This window comes from Bactrocera oleae, chromosome 6, assembly GCF_042242935.1.
Source record: "Bactrocera oleae isolate idBacOlea1 chromosome 6, idBacOlea1, whole genome shotgun sequence".
NCBI classification, from domain to species: domain Eukaryota; kingdom Metazoa; phylum Arthropoda; class Insecta; order Diptera; family Tephritidae; genus Bactrocera; species Bactrocera oleae.
In genome coordinates, this window is record NC_091540.1 from 69,467,617 (window position 1) to 69,486,079 (window position 18,463).

Here is an 18,463-nt window from a genome sequence, read left to right on the forward strand (position 1 = left end):
TTCTACCACTCCTGTGAAGTATCTGCATACTCTCTTGCATCAATTCAATTCGATAACTTTGTTCTTGTTTTCACATGTAATGTTTTGACCAAAGAGTAACGCGCAGGGATAGCGATCAGAGAAATGGCGAATCGAAGACAGCTTATAACAAGTTAGCCTTTTCATTCATACGAACTCTGCTACAATCGAGTTTAGAACACTCACAAACCTAAAACATAATTTTAATGCCCTTTATCCTGTTCTGAACTTATATTTTATTTAAACAGTTAAAACAATTCACATAGTGTTTGTTAACTTTTAAGCAGAAATGCCAGTTTCTTGTTCAATCCAGTCCAAGTAGCTAGTAAGGCGGGTAAATGCTGCTGGGTAACCCAAAGAACAACCCTCATTAGAGCTGAATGAAGTCACACCGACTAGTACTTTACTGGATGCCAACACCAATGGACCGCCGGAGTCACCGCTGCAGGTGGAGATACCACCGGTTGTGGCAGTACATATATTGCTTGCTGATATACCTTCATAGGACTTCTTGCACTGGGCATTGGAGATAACAGTCATGGTGGCATATTGCAATTTAGAAGCAGCGCTGGTCGAAGTGTCAGAGGTACGACCCCAGCCGGAAGCGATAACGCTTTCACCGTTATAAGTTGGGTATGATGAAGCAATCTTCGGTAGGGCAACAGGCTGAATAGCGGCCGTGTAGTTAACGGTTGGGATGCGAATGAGTGAAATATCATTTTTAGTAGTTTTTTTAATCCAGCCGGGATAGACAATGATGTCACTCTTGCTGATATTGTAGGAAACAGCTGGACTAGTACGAACTATGGCACCAAGATAAACCTGTACGAAGTTGGCGCTGTTAAGAATAAATAAATCATATGTTTTAATTACAGAGTAGAAGCTGATAACGGTATTTAAAATAGGAACTAACGTCTCAGTGCAATGAGCACCAGTAAGCACCCAGTTTTTGCCAATCAATGAACCGCCACACCAAGACGTACGGCTAGCGGTAGTCAATAGCAAACCAACTTGGTAAGGAAATTGATTTGGGGCAGCGTCTTTTCCATTTGTAATACGTCCATCAAACTTCTCGCTCACCACAGGCACATAAAGCGCGCGCTCATACTCGGCAACAGCCAAAATTAATGCTAAACATATTATGAATTTCATTGTGATACCTAAAGTGTAAAAAAGAACTATGACAATATTTCGAAAATTCGCAGTTTATATAGCAGACCAGGAAACTTATGTCAACTAAAGCGTTTTAGGGTCTTCCGTATGTCATATCAGTTTGTTTGGGCTTGCGGGTCCATAAATCACCATGGTTGTTTGAAAAATGGCATAAACATATTTTAAACAGCATTATATTTGCTACCAATTGATTGAATAAAATACATTTATCAAGCTAACCTTCGCTGTCATGACTGCTAACTTCAATTTTCATAGTAGAATTGCTTTTGGTTTAAACAAACTAAAATAATCATATATAACTTTGACCTAATGGTAGGAAGAGCAATTGAGATCCCTTGTCTCGTCAACAGTAACGATGCGCTTGATGAGTGTAGCGCTCTCAGCTACGTTCGCAAACATCTCTTTTGCGAACTCTACTCGACGCACACATTTACCAAATATTCAGGTCTTTTGGTACGAGTCTAGCATTGACACGCTTCACACAAAATATTGGACAAAATGTGTTGAGTCGATCCATAAGAGATGAGGATATACTCTGCTAGCTTTTTGATGTAATTACGATGATTTTCAAGCACTGTATCATAATAATTATATGATTTGTTCCACCGAAAATGTGATGTCTTACGTCAGTTGGTTGATGCGAGTATAGTTACTTTTTTCTCAACTTTACTTTTATTCACCTTGAATTCGATTTATGGGTTTGTAATCTAATCACTTTTAACCAAAACAGTAACAGTTATCAACATTACATAAACGTACAGAGATTAAAGCGTAGTTTAAAAATTAAACAAAAAAAAATTGCGAGGTAAGAGTTGTTTTTGGATTAGTTGAGTTTTTATTGATTTCATACATGATTTTATAATTTTGGTAGGAAGTATATGGGCAAGTACCCCAAGCGAACTTTCAAATTTTTTCCATTGAATATGCTGAGTAATAATACCACAAGATATGGGTAAACGGTTGAATGAAAGTTCAAACTGTTAGGAAATTTAGTCATGCTCAGCTCATGCTCATGTCAGCTGTTTTAACCTTGCTAATACGTTCATTAGGTAGGGCAGGTACCAGTAATACAAAGTACGTTAGCGGTCAAGACTTCACATACATATGTATATTTGGATCAGCCAATAAACGTGACATAATCTTAGTCATGGGATTTGTTCGTATACTTGTGTCCGATATCATCAAATGCGAAAGTTACTTACAAAATATTTAGCATCTTAAGATTTAGCTACCGATAATAAGATTGGTTAGTTTAATGCAGACGACACTCAAAACAAGAAAAAAAGCTAGGGAATAATTTCCCGACAAGGTTACAATAAATATATTTTAAAACAAGAAAAAACGTTAAACCAAAACTATAATTAAATATACAATTATTAGTGGTCCGGTTTGAAAAATTTGTTCGGAGGTTATAGCGTATCCTTGGACAATAATTTATGCCAATATTCGTGAAGACATTTTGGCAAATAAAAAAGTTTTTCATAAAAGAGCGTGATTGTGATCGTTCAGTTTGTATGCTATGGTGGTCCGATATAGTTCGCGTATATATAAACAAATAGACGAACATGACTGAATCGACTCAAGTCGTCACCCTGATAATTTATATACATACTTTAAAGGGTCTCCGAGGTTGCCTTAGTGGCAAAATTTAAAAAACCCTATTGACGGTATAAATTTATCATTTTAGACATTTAAAGGAAATTTAATAAACTCGATTAGTATACACGTGCCCGCTCTTAATCTGATATTTCAATTTATATGCTTACAAAAACTAATGGTTAAATTATTTACCGTTAGCATTGGTTATGTGATCAATATCAATCTAATTTGCCATATAAGTAAATGCCTAAAAGTAGGCTCCAAAAACGAATGAAATGTATTATAACGTATTTAAATAAATCCATTGATTATGTGTACATGTAGGAAAGTATTTATTTATGTTACTTTCTATTTTTTGATAATTGTTAATTATGCATATATACTTCAAAATTCAGAAAAAATGTAGTATTAGAAAGCAGCGCAAGTGTAGTCATGACATGTACGAATGATACATTCTGATCTATAATAAAAAATATACTCCTATATGTACGTATATGTAATATAATATGATTTCAGGAATAAACTTGGGTTAGTAAGAACACATATTTACTATCGAAAACGCAAATTTAATGAATCAATTTTAATATAATCACATATGGTACAGAACCAAAATACAAGTATTTTACCATATTAGTACCTTATAGTACTTTAGTATTCAACGCCAGTGTTCTTCTTAATCCAATCCAAATAGCTGGTAATATGGGTGAAGGCAGCTAGGTAATCCAATTCGCAGCCGGCCTCGGAACCAAATGAAGTTAAACTAACTTGAATCTTAGACGATTTCAAAGCCAATGGGCCACCAAAATCACCACCGCAGTTGGCATCACCGTTAGGTTTACTAAAACAAACATTTAAAGCCTTCACTGATTAAGTGCCATAGATTCTAAAGCAGACTGTATAAGGAACAATTTCTAAGGTGGCAAAAATCAAATTGTTGGTGACGCAGCTGCTGGAGTCAGAAGTAAATCCCCAACCTGAGGCAATAACGCGATCACCACTGTATGATGAGTAGATACTAGCGATGCCAGGTAATTTGACTGGACTGATTTTGCTGGTGACAGAGGTAGCTGGTATGCGGTTAAGTGAGATATTATTAACCATTCCAGCTGGAGTGAACGGTGATCATATTTTTAGTAACGTTGTAAAATATTACCTACATCTTTATTGTACACCGAAAAGGAGTATTATAGCTTCGATTCAAACGAAGTTAACGGTTAAGATTTTGACATCTACGAATGTTTTTCAAATACGTGTAAGACTCACCACTGTGCTGATAAGGTAACGTATTTGAGTTCTTCAAATTTTGAAGGCACATACTTGCTTATCAAACATACAAATTCAAGTGTTTCACCACTTAGTGATATCTGCAAGTCTGAACCGCTTATTGTTGATATGCCTTCGACTAAACCAAACAAAATACCAAAGATGTCAATGATTTGCTCTTTTTCGATCTTTTTTAGTAGATTATATTAGTCTAATATGGTGAATATATATCCTTTTTACAACTTAACTAATAAAGAGAAGAGAGAAAAGGAAAGAAAAGAAAAGAAAAGAAAAGAAAAGAAAAGAAGATAAAAGAGAAGAGAAGAGAAGAGAAGAGAAGAGAAGAGAAGAGCAGAGAAGAGAAGAGAAGAGAAGAGAAGAGAAGAGAAGAGAAGAGAAGAGAAGAGAAGAGAAGAGAAGAGAAGAGAAGAGAAGAGAAGAGAAGAGAAGAGAAGAGAAGAGAAGAGAAGAGAAGAGAAGAGAAGAGAAGAGAAGAGAAGAGAAGAGAAGAGAAGAGAAGAGAAGAGAAGAGAAGAGAAGAGAAGAGAAGAGAAGAGAAGAGAAGAGAAGAGAAGAGAAGAGAAGAGAAGAGAAGAGAAGAGAAGAGAAGAGAAGAGAAGAGAAGAGAAGAGAAGAGAAGAGAAGAGAAGAGAAGAGAAGAGAAGAGAAGAGAAGAGAAGAGAAGAGAAGAGAAGAGAAGAGAAGAGAAGAGAAGAGAAGAGAAGAGAAGAGAAGAGAAGAGAAGAGAAGAGAAGAGAAGAGAAGAGAAGAGAAGAGAAGAGAAGAGAAGAGAAGAGAAGAGAAGAGAAGAGAAGAGAAGAGAAGAGAAGAGAAGAGAAGAGAAGAGAAGAGAAGAGAAGAGAAGAGAAGAGAAGAGAAGAGAAGAGATTATATTATAGCTTTGTGGGTATATGCCAACATCTATATACTAGGGATTAGAAAACCAGCAAGGAGGTATCACAAAATTTATTAGTAATAATATTTATGTTCCTAGTCATGATTATGGTTCTGCGACCCTATTTTCTATAGTATATAAGCCCCACACTCAGGCTCCTTACCAAAAATATGCGAAAATGTATGCGGAAAATTTTAAGGTTTATTAAAAATCAAACGTTGAGATACGAGTAAGTAAACCCACATCTACTAATTGTCCAGTTTTACTCAATGAAAATCTCCCTTCTCTTTCAAAAATAGTTCGCATACCATCAGAAACATAAAGTCGCCAAAATTTCCAGAAATCAGTAAAATCTCTCTGTGGATGTAAAAGGGAGACCAAGGTTTCTCAAAATGAATTCAAGGATTTAATCAATTGATCAATTTAGGAATGTTACAGCAATTTGTTAAATCGTGTGACATGTTTTTCAAAGCTTGGTACAAAAAATTGAAAAGTGGCCTATTTGTTGGTCCTTAAATACCCCGATTCACGAAAAACACGGATTTTGATTCGGGCCCAACATATACAAAACCAATCTTATATCTAGACCAAGAAAACCACTGTAGACCAGTGTTACATATTATGTACGGTAAGAACGTGTTATATTATATATGATTTATGTTACGACGTCCAATACTCGCATACGTCAATCAGTGATTTGAAAGTTTTCATTGATAATAATGGCGGGTAGAGAAATTAAAAATTATACATTCAGATAATATAAACACAAAATAGTTTGCTATCTTATGAAAGAAAAAATAGCTTCTTAAATATTGCCATATAATCAGAAATTTATAAGTCAATGGGTTTATTGCTATAATTTATAAGGAAAGCGTACGCTATCAAAATCAAGCATACACTCCTACTAAATCCCCTAACTTATTCAAAATTTAAAACCGGCTTTCAATACTCCTATAAAAAGGGGAACATTAACTGTGAAATTATCAGTAACTATTCAGAGTCACAACATGAAGTTCCTAGTAGTTTTCACTTTGCTCTTGGCTTCTGCCTACGCTTCACCAGTACTCTTCCAACGTCAATTGGAAGTTCCAGTTTTGGCTGATGACCTAGAAGGACGCATTACCAATGGTCAAACCGCTTCTCCTGGCCAGTTCCCGTATCAAGTTGGAATTTCATTGAAATTGAGCATAATCTCGTCTTCCTGGTGTGGTGGTTCTTTGATTGGCAACCAATGGGTCCTTACCGCTGCTCACTGCACTGATGGGTTAGTTATAAAAACTCATTATTTTTTTCACTTTTAATTATTTGTAATGTCTTTGTAGTGTTCAATCTCTGACTGTCTACTTGGGCGCAACCGTTCGTAGCTCGCCCGAAGTTCAAATTGCCGTACCCAAGAGCAACATTATCATCCACGAAAATTGGAATGCCCGTACTGTGAAGAACGACATTTCCCTCATCAAAATCCCATCTGTTTCCTACTCCAGCAGAATACGACCTGTCAACTTGCCCGCTATCTCAAACTCCTACTCCAACTATGTTGGTACAACAGCTGTTGCCTCCGGTTGGGGACTCATCAGCGATTCAGCTTCTAAAGTGACAAATAATTTGCAATACGCTTACGTGCCAGTGGTTGCCAACAGTGTCTGCTCCCGTGTTTATGGCTCTTCGGTTGTGACTTCAACTAACATATGCATTTCAACCGCCGGTGGTATTTCCACTTGCAGAGGTGACTCTGGTGGCCCATTGGTAGACACCTCCTCAAACGTACAGATCGGTTTGACTTCATTCGGTGCTGCCGCCGGCTGCGCTAAGGGTTACCCAGCTGCCTTCACCCGTGTGACCAGCTACGTGGACTGGATTAGGAGCAAAACTGGCATTTCTGCTTAAATTTTGTATTGACAGATTTGATTATGAATTAATTACAGTTGAGAATTTAAATCCCATGTGTTTTTTATTCGAGCATATTCTATGAGATTTATGATTAAAATTGAATAAGTAATCAAGAATAAATCATAGATTCTTCTTTCAAATGTTTAACATGTTTGGATATTACGCAAGAAATCTTTTTTCGGTGAGCAGATATCGCTGCAGATGAGATTTTTACGGAGAACAGTGAGGACAATCATATAAGTATAAGCTCAAAGATATTTGGAAGTAATTTCGTGCCGAAGACTTCTCCTAACCGCGATATTATTGTAGTTATTTGTCCATTTTATTTGTTCAGGTCATGCAAGTATTTTGTTCAGAATGTACTCAGACTCATAGAATTAAAATAAAGAAGTATAATACCGAAGTATGATCAAGATTATAACGTTCTGTTATATTATATTCATCCATCGAGCAACCAATTGATTAAGTTTCAATTAAAATTTAAATGAACAGACGAAAGAAAATCAATTGTCGGTTGTTTTACATGGCATTATGCTATCTGAAAAATACTGCAAAAATATTCGCCGGTGTCGATGGGGGACACGAGAAGGCTTATATATGGTGCACAATATTTTATGACGGTGTATAAACATTGAATATAAAGGGAGGTTTGAGTGCAGCCTCTGACTATAAATAACGGGATGCAATCCTGTGGCAAATTGCCACTCTTCTATAACATTACCATAACCTTCTTGACCAAATTCGAATTTTGTACCCTAATCGGTCACTGTATATGGCACCCCATATTTCCTCGGAAACCGGCGTCCAATTATATTCCTCTGCAATACCAAACCCTTCAGAGTGTCAAGAAGCACATACACCAACGACACAACATTTACCACATACATACGAATTCTGAAATAATAACATTTGAAAGTATTGAGTACATATCTATAAAAATCGGCAAGCTTATATCATGCACTGATTTGAGACTTGCAGATGATAATAACGCCAAAAAAAAATTGGATATGATATCTGCGATAACATAACATAACATAGTTTGCTATGTTATGATAAGTACAATAAGTTCTCAAATATTCCACTATAAACAAAAATTGATAAGTCAATGGGGTTTATGGTCATAATTCATAGGGTTTATATTTAAATGTGTACATGCGCGCATATATCGTACATTCCTTCGTTCGAAATAAATTATCAAAATAAAACCTTTTCGCTGTTAAAGCTCCTGAATTATTCAATACTAACCGTCTTTCAGAATTCCTATACAAAGGGGAACATTAACTGCGAAATTAATAATAGCTCTTCAGAGGCATATCATGAAGTTCCTTGTAGTTTTCACTTTGATCTTGGCTTTAGCCTACGCTTCACCAGTACTCTGATGACTTAGAAGGACGCATTACCAATGGTCAAACCACTTCTGCTGGTCAGTTCCCGTATCAGGTTGGACTTTCATGAAAATTTAGCGTACTCTCGTCGTTTTGCTGGTGTGGTGGTTGTTGGCACAAAGATATATTGTTATTAGTTAAATTCTGCTCTCTTATTTTCACAGAGATAACTCACATATTGGTTTACTATATACTCGTATGCGGTATAAAGTAAACCAGAACTTCAAATAACTTTATATTCGGTATATGGCGGCTAATATAAGCCTTCATCTGTTTGAAACCTTATACAGTCATACTGTTATCAGGTAAGGATTAGTTCCAAATTGCAATAACATATCGCATATCGCGCAGATTGACCGTCATTTTCGGTAAAAAGTTCGCTGTAGGGACTGGGGTTCACATATTTAGTAACGGGGGGATTGAAAAGTTGTAGTCCGATAAGGGCAATTTTTGGTTATAAGGTAACTTATTTTAAAAGTTTTATTCCGATACATACCATGCCCTGCAGCAATGGTCACACAAAAAGAGGCACTTTAGCAGCCGATATCAAAATTTTACGACGGGCATGGTACCGCTCACATTTAGGGAAAAACCCACATATCGGGACCTGCTGGATCGATATCAACCAAATTCAGTGGGTAGCATTATTTCTTTTTATTAAAATTCCTATATCACATTGGGCGAAATCGGATCACAACCATGCCTTCTTCATAACTAGCAAAATCTATGCACACAACACTGAGTAAGAGAGAAGCACACTTTTAGGCGCAAATGATAGTAAGTGTTTACTCAACGTGTTATGTACTCGTTCTATGCATGTTACGATATCAAAAGGAATGTGACTTATATATCTTTTTAAGATGTTATTTCCCCCTAGGGACATATATTTGATAATTAATTTTTTTATATGTATACATGTCTCTAATTTCTGCATTATAACGGTTATTACAATAAATATTATTTCACAGCTAAAAAGTATGGTATCAAGTGTACTACCAATAAATAGTACTCAAGGTGGAACTATAAAAATGTTTTATCGCCAAACAATATATACATGTATGTTAGGTATATAATCTATTTTTTCGATAAAACTTGATAATTATTAAAAATGTATTACAAATGTTAAATTTTCATTAAAGTAGCGACAGTCCACCAAAACTGACTTTCTTAACTGTTTTTAATATTATTAGTGCGACTATCGCTGCAGCTACTTCAGCCAGCCAATTGAACTAGTCGTCCGCTGTGGGTCCACATGCGAATCCTGCCAAAACAATCCACGAAGAGCTTTAGTGAACTTATCACTAACGGAGAATCAGCTGGACGTGCAGAATTTCCGTATCTAGCGGGTTTGGTGTGCTATATAACCTTAGAGGGACTTCGGTGTGGCGGATCGATTATCTCGTATTATTGTGTCGGAAGTTGAATTTAAAAATTTAATGAAGTAAGATTATATCAATCTGCCTACTTAATAATAAACTATTCAAGTCGTAAACAAACAGCTGCCAAACACACATTAATTGACATATGCAAATCAAACTGCTCACGAACAAAAAAAAACTTGTACCAATCTACGAAAAAATATGATCAGATGCAATTATGATGCCGGCTTAGCGGTTGACTTAAGAGATAACTAACATACCCCTAATCTCCTACAATTACGCTCAAACATTTAAGTGTTTTTAATTGCCTCAAAAAATCAAAACCAGGCTCTTACTGAAAGCTTGATAAAGGAAAACGGTATAAGAGTTGTAAATTTTGCAGTATACGATATAAGCTACTTACCAATATAAGTATGAAATCGTATTCCAGTCCTCATGCAACACTTTTTATCATATTATCATACTGTCAATCACATCAAAGTTTAGAGAGCAAATTATGATCACTTTTGTTAATATATTGTTGCATTACTCATAATTGTTAATTATTAATTGGTACTCATTTTACCCGCTTTTTTAATTACTAATAAATATTGCAATACGGTATATCATTATTTCATTGTCAGAGGATTACGAACTTACCGATATTCTACAATAACTGGAAAAATTCGAAATGTATTCATAATTTTAAAACAAAAATAAACCGCCTCCGTAGTGTTGGAAATTTCAGACAGTTATGTTAAAATGGTGATAGAGGGATAGGAATCAAGTTAACTCTTTTGGTATTTATTGCCGCCTAGTCCAATCTTCTTTCATCCACTTTTCTGCAGCTATAAAATGGCACATCCAATTCTCTACTAGCTTCCGCTCAGTTATCAGACAATCTCCCGTTACTCATTTACTCAATCAAGGGACTACATGCTAATAACCCTAAACAATCGAAACCCCTTTAGTTTTTAAGAAAGGGCACTCTCGCCTCAATTGCATTAAACTGGGAACGAGTCGTAGCTCCGATGTTTCTTGCGTTCTAGCATTAGAAGAGTGCGCTTCGCAAAAAAGCCGCAGCCGCAGTTGTAGGGCTTCCAAACAAAAAATCAGAAAGTCAATTGTCCTTCGTTAGAGTTGGGTTTTGGCTGCTATACTCGTAGCTCCAGTGAACCGGGCGAATCAGTTGATATCGGTATAAACCAACTCAACAACATTGTGCTAGGCTCAAAACTTCATAAAAGTCTTTAACTGCATTCGTAGAAGTGAAGAAGGGGGCTCTACACCCCATCAACCAAACCAAATAATTTACTTTTTATGGGTGAAATGTGAACGGTTATTTCCAGGGAAATAAATTTGGAAAATTGTGATTTGCACAAGAATGACATGACGTCAACGTAATTTCCAGGTTACTCGTATATCGGCACACACGCGTTCGTCAAGTACTGACTATATAAAAAAGTAATAATTAATGAAATTTGGAACACTTCCACTATAAATACCTCATTTTTCAACGTACTATTCTATAATACACTAATAGTTATAAACAAACTTGACTTCAATAACTTTAAATGAAATACATACTTGTACCTTAAATTAATTGAAGCATTTATAACTTATAAGATTTATGCTGTAACTAACTGATAGAGTTGGATGCATAAATTATTATTTATCTTATCGAGGGCCTTTACAACCGTTGCAAGTACTCGTCGACTTAGCTCTGAAGTATAAAAGCAATCGCGCTAAAAACTTCGCTAGTGTTTCTTTGAATTCAGCATACAAGATGAAGCTAGTACTTGCCTTGGCTGTCTGCTTTTTTGGCAGCGTGATCGCTTCTAGCGATAAAGTGGATTGGACTAATGTACCACCATTACATGTGGATCCTAAAATCCCATATCATCCACGCATGAACCTCGATGGACCTACAGGACGTATTACCAATGGTCAAATAGCTGATGAAAAACAATTCCCCTATCAAGCCGGTTTGAGATTGTACATATCCGGTGGCGCTGTTTGGTGTGGTGGCAGTTTGATCTCTGATCGTTGGGTGCTGACCGCTGCGCATTGCACAGATTCTTTGTAAGTAATTGTGCTCCGCCACTGCTCTATCGCTAAATATAATGTTAACACATTCCAAATTTTCTAGGACCACTGGCGTTGATGTGTACTTGGGCGCTTGGGATCGCACAGATGCAACCGAAAAGAACCAACAGATCATTTTCGTTTCTAAAAAGAATGTTATTGTGCACGAGAACTGGGATAGATCCGCAATTATCAATGATATTTCGCTCATTAAATTGCCAGTTCCAATTGAATTCAACGGTTCGTAACACCGCATGAAATTATTACCTAAAACTGACGTTTATATATTTTGAAAACCTTAGATTACATTCAACCAATTGCCTTGCCCAAAAAATCAGCCAGTTACGACACCTACGTCAATCAGCCCGTGATCGCTTCCGGTTGGGGAAAGATTACCGATTGTAAGTTTGGCAAATAGTTAACTCCTGCATATATAAGCATCGTGAACATATTGTGCAATAATTACAATTCGTAAACTTTTCTATTTTCTTGCAATATGTACAGCTGCTACGGCCGTCACCAATATATTGCGTTGGATTGAAGTGCCAGTTTTGTCGAACACAGTTTGCAACCGTTGGTTCGTTGGTTCCGTTAAGTCCACAAACATTTGCATCAGGACAACTGGCGGTAAGTCAACTTGCAACGGTGATTCGGGTGGTCCATTGGCGTACAATGATGGTGAGAGCACTGTTTTGGTTGGTGCCACTTCCTTTGGTATTGCTTTGGGTTGTGAGATTGGCTGGCCAAGTGTGTTCACTCGCATCACTTCCTACTTGGATTGGATCGAAGAAAAGACCGGTATTGCATATAACTAAATGGAGATACAATAAATTCTTTAATATTATTTATACACCTTAATATTATTTATTATTGATGGTTATTTATGTGAAGTTAGCGTAGAATATTTTTTGAGATTTTTTATAATATCCAATTTTATGAACGAACATCTGTAGTAAATTTATAATGGACTAACATCGGTGCTATAAATTAATGCCAGTCTTATTGAACCAGATAGTGGCGAATTGTAAATTACTTTAATTAGGTGTCAAGTTTATTCGACGGTTCAGTATCGAACGCGACAGACAGTCTGCAGGATAAGTAGCATATTTGCGTTCAATAAATATTTGATTGGATTCATACCAGTTTCTGTCTGCTTAAGTAATCGAGCCTGATACGAGTTTTTGAAAGGCTTGTTTTGCTAATTTGTGGACTAACCACCTAGTGAGCTAAACTGAAGTTTTGTCAATGTTTTTGAGCAAAAGAGGACAACAAGAGCCACAGGCTTAACCAAGAGAAATGTATTGTTACAAAGCATCGATTGACGCGTTATGACGCAAGCCGATAAAAATCAAGTAGAAGCAGTTTACTAAGAAGGAATGCACATACACATTTTGGAGAGAGCATACAATTTCAATATTTCTACAATGTCTTATAAGTTTTGAAATAGTGTATTTTTTCAAGCCAGCGGAGCCAAACGACTTAGACATCTGTTAGAGATGCTCGAGATATTAAAACAGAAAAATTTATAGTTAATGTTATGGAATATGTGTTATGGAAAACCACTTTATTGGCAGCGAATATATATCTTACAAGAAAATATATTTTGGATAATTTCTTGGCGGCGGATATAGCAATCTTTGCCTTGGTGGTCTTAAAGTATACGACGTGCGCCCAACCCTGGATGGGCGTTTCAGGCGTGCTGGGGTAAACTCGGGTATCTGTTCGGTGCTGTAACTCAAATCTTCTTCATCTTCCAACGTTAAGTCCTCCTTTAGATAATGGTCTCTGCATTGCTTTCGCTCATAATCTTTTAACATTTTCTTGAAAACTATTGCATTCGATGATTCATGCCACAATTCAATGCCGGTCTCATCATTAATCCAGTCTAGATATGAAGCGACTTTCGTAAATGCCGCCGGATAGCCGAGATTACAGCCATGTATACTTCCGAATGATGTGAGGCCGACGAGTATACGTTTTTTGGTATGTTTGCGACGCACAACCAGTGGACCGCCAGAATCGCCGTTGCATGTGGAACGCGCATACCTGCCGCTCGTACAGATATTCGTACTATGATATGAAAGTGGGAAACTGCGTTTACAGGTCCAACCATCGATTATGCGCAGCCTCACATAACGTAGTACGTTACTAATAGCATGCGCCCCCATCGCGTAGCGTCCCCAGCCGGAAGCGATAGCTAATTTATTTTCAAAGTCCTGGTACTCATAACTACGACGCGGCAACGGAATCGGCTGTATGCGGTCTGCAAAAAGTAAAAGGAATATTAGTAAGTTTTGAGGACGGGATGGATGAGTGAATAAAATATGTTACTGAACGGTTCTGTGCTTTTAGGGTTATGAATATTGCAAACTTTATAACCACATCGTTATATCGTTACCACCTATCGAGACACCTTAGATTTGTAGGTTCCTAGTTGCGGCTCATACATCTGGCTTCAAAAATCTTTGTGTAATAATTTGTGTTTGAAAGATGTTATTTAATTTTATGTCCAAACTTGCGATATGGAGCAACAGCTCGATTCAAACTCTTGGGCGATTATAGGTTATGAAGGAGAGAGGAGGGGAGATAAGGAACAAGGTGGTGCGCTCTTACAATGTTTTTCAGATTTTTTGCTCAAACAATACACTACAATCATCCGCGAGTTTTCTCTACGGCACCTGTTGTAGGATGACATAAAAGAACAAACAGGAATCGCCTTGCAGATAAGCGATTAATTTTATGAAAAAAGAAGACAAAACTTCAACTTTCTTCACAAAGGTAGCTGTACATAACAGTCCAAGTGTGCTCCCCCGCCAAGCTAAGGAACCAGCCATCTAACCTAACCGATTTTAGGACAACTTCGTCATGTAGTTTCGGAGCCTATTTTATTCAAACAGACAAACAATCAAATCTTTCCAGTTTAAAATATTAGTGTAGAAATATAGCTGTTATCATCAGCCGCAAAACGGGATTTTCTAGTCGCAAATATTTACCATTAAATGCGATAGGCACTGGCAAACGCACCAAAGCGATGTCATCTTTGAGACGTCGCGGATTCCATGTTGGATATATGATGAAACTATTACGCTTAACCATAATACGCACTTGACCAATTTCGTCGGCGTTTTTAATCTCATGCGCACCTAGAAACACTAAAGCACGCTTGGCCCTTGGATGGCAATATTAAAAATAAAAGATTGAATTATTTATGTACCTTCATCACTATGCAAATACTATATCTAAGTTTGTACATACATATCCACGCAATGGGCCGCAGTCAAAACATATTCATCCGAAATCAATGCACCACCGCACCAGTATAGCCCTTTGGGTCGCTGCAGCAACAAACCGACTTGATATGGAAAACTGTGACGTTGTGCCACACTACCGCCAAAAATACGATCCATCGCTGGCGTGCGATGCAACCGCATATCGTCCTCTGCATCTGTGTCTGCTTCTAAACTTAAAACCGTCGGCTCACTAGAATAAACATCGGACGGCTCGTACATGGATAGCAGATACATTGGTTTCACTTGCCGCCAGCTAGTGGCGTTGTAGCGCTCCACTAAGCTCGTTAGCAGCAGCAGTTGCAGTATTGGCACTTTGTTGGTGTGTGAAATCATCACTTATTTTATAATTTCCGCTTTTATTGTTTACTTAAATGCTCAGTTTATTGTTGTTATGACTTGTTTTGCGCTATGAAGCGAAAGGTTTTCACACTGTAACCTTTATTTGACTTGCTTTCTTTTTGCTTATAACGCTATTACAACACTTTTTGTTGTTATAGCGCTTTACTTCACTGCATTTCATAAAAAACAAAACAAAAATCGAAATAGTATAATTGAATTTGAACTTCGCTAGGTACAGCGTTAGTAGGTTTTATTTGCCACTTGCCACACTTGACTTGCACTTGCAAATGTGCGCATGCGTGTGGTTATGTATGTTTGTGTTTTTACACAATTCGCGCAGCTAAAATCGCCAGTTATATGTTTCAACTACGAACCGTTACATTGCACATGCGCATTTCGACTGAGCACCGTTTACGCGGTGTCAGTTATTTTTATAAACTACAAATTTTCTCACTAGTATATAAATTAAGTTATCATAATATGATACGCCTTGCCTGCAACAGCCCTTAACATAAACAATCTCTTTCGAGCATTTATTCGCGTTATACTTGCTAAATTTCATGCCACACTCATTGCTGCACCACAGATCGACGAACATATCGAATGAGAGTAAGTTTTCCATTTGATGAATGAATGAATTGCCGTTGAAAGGTGGCTGTGCTGAAGCTCGGTGTCAAGCCGCTGCTTGAGTTGTTGAAAATTGCGTCACTAGGTCTGCGGTGCCTCAATATTGCCACAAACAAACACAAGATAGATAAATTTGTACAAAATAACTTATTAGTAAACAAGTTACTAGTTTAATTTGCTGCCTCATTGCCTTTTTCCAGCATCACAGTTGGAATTCCTACAACTTTGTATTGAGTAATTATGGCGCGGTGTAACAAAAATGTAATGGATTACTAACATAGTGCAACCGGGAGCAGACTTTTGCCGCTAAGCATACGTGTGCGCATGCCTATGAAAATATTTGTAAATTTTACCAAAATTATTATTTTTCAAGATGTTTGCTGTACATGAACTTAAAAATTCACTAATTGAATATATTAGCTTCATTTACAACAGCGACTTTATTGCCTTATAATCGACTGGCAAGTGACGTACTACATCTACATATACATATATGAGTGTGTGTACAACAACAATTGCTTTAATGCCCAATGCGTTACATTTGCCTTTAGGCTTCCTGTTGTCTTCGAAGTTATCTGCATATCATTTACAAATGTACTACAAACTTACATACAAACCTACCCATCAGACATAGATATATTCATACATATTATATGTATATACATATATACTAGCTAGTGTTTTGCGTGTAGGAAATCTTAACATGCATCAATAAGTTCAAATTTTTGAATGCCAATCCATATTCAAGCCATTTCGTGGCAATAAGGCGGAGTAATTTAGTGCTTGTCAAGACGCCACGGCGTACAATCCCAAGCAGTATAATTTGGGGCAAGTAGTATATATGTACATATATATACACGTGTGAGTATACAAAAGCTTAAAATCCAATGGTTTTGTACAAACCTTCACAAGTTTCCTGAATCGTAAGCTATGCCAAAGTACTTTACTAAGTATGTACATATATGTATGTATACTATGTGTATGTGTGTGGGTGGGAATTTGTATTGTTCACTATATAATGACAAAAATTTCGAACCGTTTACGAATAAAAACTATGTGAAAATAAATTTTTTAAGCAATTTTCACTTCCTAACTGCCACAATATGTTGCACACTAACGGTAGTTTGTAGCACATTGGTAATAGTCAAGAAAAATATGCATCAGATAGCCATAATTTCTATACAAATTGTTTTCGCGATTTATAGCTGTCCGTCTGTTGGAGCAACGGATAATTTCGCCCTTAGCCCTTACTTCTTGATTTATCTTTATTATTTGGAAACGTCATATTTGTATAACCCTGAAAAAGTTAATAGTATATCACCCAAAAGTAAAAGTCAGCGACCCTATGAAATGCATATGTAATACATATTATGTACATATATAAATGATCAGCGTGACGAGCTGAGTCGATTTAGCCATGTCCGTCCATCGCTACTATACGCAAGCTAGTCCCTAAGTTTTTGAGATGCGGATCTGAAATTTTGCACACGATATTCGACCACTAAGGATATACAATACCTACTGGATATATACAAACTGAACGACCAAAAGCAAGTTTTTACATGCAAAACTTTTTTATTTGACAAGATATAGTCACAAAATTTGGCACGCATTATTGCTATAAACAGCGGTACAATCTCTAAAGAAATTGTTGAGATCAGACCAATGTTGTTGTTGTTGTAGCGGTTATCTAATCCTCGCTTGGGTGGAAAGGTTCAGGTTTATTGTCATCGCAGTCATCAAACGGTAGGCCCAGGAAACGTGCTGTTTCGACGCGGTCGGACCATAGGAAAAAGGTTGTTAAATGTGTGGGGTTCGTTGGGTATGCAAAGATTTGGTTAGTGTCATGCGGAGATTTATTGCACGCTCGACATATTTTTGGTATGATGAGGTATATTCTGGATAAGTAGGAGTTTAACCTGCTACAGTACCCAGATCGAGGTGGCTCAAGATTCACTCTAGATTATCGTGGCAACTCGAGCTCCTCGTCTACAATGGGTGGTGATTTGACTACAAGTAGGCCATTCACTGAGTGAGAGTCGGTGAAGATGTTGATGGCTTCACTGTGAATGGCGAGCAGTCTGAAGTCTATTGCGTCTGACGTCTGGTCGGCGCACTGTTCAATGTCGTCGACGTAGTCTAGGAAGCACCTCTTTATGTTCCGTGGCAGCGATTCCGCTTCAAGCTGACAACTGCTGGAGTGGTTTCTGCGAAAACATCCTAGCAGAACCTGGATATTGTGGTTGAGAGTGTTAAGCTCCTAGCAGAGAAGAAGCGAGAGAGGTCGCAGAGCCGTTTACTTTTGAGCACTTGCCATCGATTCCATTGCCTGACGTCAATATCGTGCAATCACCAGCGTACAAGGTGATGGAGATTCCTCTGGTGATTGGAAATTAAGCAGTAACGGGGAGAGTACACCACCCTGCGGAACTTATTTTTAATTCGTCTTAGTTTAGATTTTTGACCTCGAAACAGTACGGATGATTGTCGACCGCTCAGGTAGTTCTTAGTCCGCCGCTTCAACCCTGGTGGGAGCGTGGA

At 37.3% G+C, this 18,463-nt stretch overlaps 4 protein-coding genes across 4 annotated transcripts; 2 read left to right on the top strand and 2 right to left on the bottom strand.

Moving 5' to 3' along the window:
- Positions 1-241: 241 nt before the first annotated feature.
- LOC106624919 (serine protease 1-like) lies at positions 242-1,170 on the bottom strand. Its single transcript, XM_014244704.3, has 2 exons — positions 932-1,170; positions 242-856 (listed from the first exon to the last, which is right to left on the bottom strand). Exons 1-2 carry the CDS (start codon positions 1,168-1,170, stop codon positions 298-300), a joined length of 798 nt encoding a protein of 265 aa, XP_014100179.2. The 3' UTR covers positions 242-297.
- A 4,746-nt stretch (positions 1,171-5,916) lies between these two features.
- Positions 5,917-6,886, top strand: LOC118681124 (serine protease 1). The gene is made up of 2 exons (XM_036364573.2): positions 5,917-6,212; positions 6,271-6,886. Exons 1-2 carry the CDS (start codon positions 5,956-5,958, stop codon positions 6,833-6,835), a joined length of 822 nt encoding a protein of 273 aa, XP_036220466.2. The 5' UTR covers positions 5,917-5,955; the 3' UTR covers positions 6,836-6,886.
- Positions 6,887-11,343: 4,457 nt separating this feature from the next.
- On the top strand, positions 11,344-12,524 carry LOC106624916 (brachyurin). The gene is made up of 4 exons (XM_014244702.3): positions 11,344-11,663; positions 11,731-11,906; positions 11,969-12,067; positions 12,171-12,524. Exons 1-4 carry the CDS (start codon positions 11,368-11,370, stop codon positions 12,479-12,481), a joined length of 882 nt encoding a protein of 293 aa, XP_014100177.2. The 5' UTR covers positions 11,344-11,367; the 3' UTR covers positions 12,482-12,524.
- A 699-nt stretch (positions 12,525-13,223) lies between these two features.
- Positions 13,224-15,358, bottom strand: LOC106625633 (brachyurin). Its single transcript, XM_036364532.2, has 3 exons — positions 14,922-15,358; positions 14,660-14,835; positions 13,224-13,929 (listed from the first exon to the last, which is right to left on the bottom strand). The coding sequence occupies exons 1-3, from the start codon at positions 15,287-15,289 to the stop codon at positions 13,253-13,255; spliced, it is 1,221 nt and encodes a 406-aa protein (XP_036220425.2). The 5' UTR covers positions 15,290-15,358; the 3' UTR covers positions 13,224-13,252.
- Positions 15,359-18,463: the final 3,105 nt, after the last annotated feature.

Excerpts from the sequence above, each read along its gene's own strand:
- LOC106624919 (XM_014244704.3), bottom strand. The coding sequence starts at position 1,170 with ATGAAATTCATAATATGTTTAGCATTAATTTTGGCTGTTGCCGAGTAT. Across the intron at positions 857-931 it reads GGTGCTCATTGCACTGAGAC|CGCCAACTTCGTACAGGTTT; the intron begins GTTAGTTCCTAT and ends TATTCTTAACAG.
- LOC118681124 (XM_036364573.2), top strand. The coding sequence starts at position 5,956 with ATGAAGTTCCTAGTAGTTTTCACTTTGCTCTTGGCTTCTGCCTACGCT. Across the intron at positions 6,213-6,270 it reads GCTGCTCACTGCACTGATGG|TGTTCAATCTCTGACTGTCT; the intron begins GTTAGTTATAAA and ends ATGTCTTTGTAG.
- LOC106625633 (XM_036364532.2), bottom strand. The coding sequence starts at position 15,289 with ATGATTTCACACACCAACAAAGTGCCAATACTGCAACTGCTGCTGCTA. Across the intron at positions 14,836-14,921 it reads GCGGCCCATTGCGTGGATAT|GGCCAAGCGTGCTTTAGTGT; the intron begins GTATGTACAAAC and ends TTGCCATCCAAG. Across the intron at positions 13,930-14,659 it reads AGTGCCTATCGCATTTAATG|ACCGCATACAGCCGATTCCG; the intron begins GTAAATATTTGC and ends TACTTTTTGCAG.
- LOC106624916 (XM_014244702.3), top strand. The coding sequence starts at position 11,368 with ATGAAGCTAGTACTTGCCTTGGCTGTCTGCTTTTTTGGCAGCGTGATC. Across the intron at positions 11,907-11,968 it reads AGTTCCAATTGAATTCAACG|ATTACATTCAACCAATTGCC; the intron begins GTTCGTAACACC and ends TGAAAACCTTAG. Across the intron at positions 12,068-12,170 it reads TTGGGGAAAGATTACCGATT|CTGCTACGGCCGTCACCAAT; the intron begins GTAAGTTTGGCA and ends CAATATGTACAG.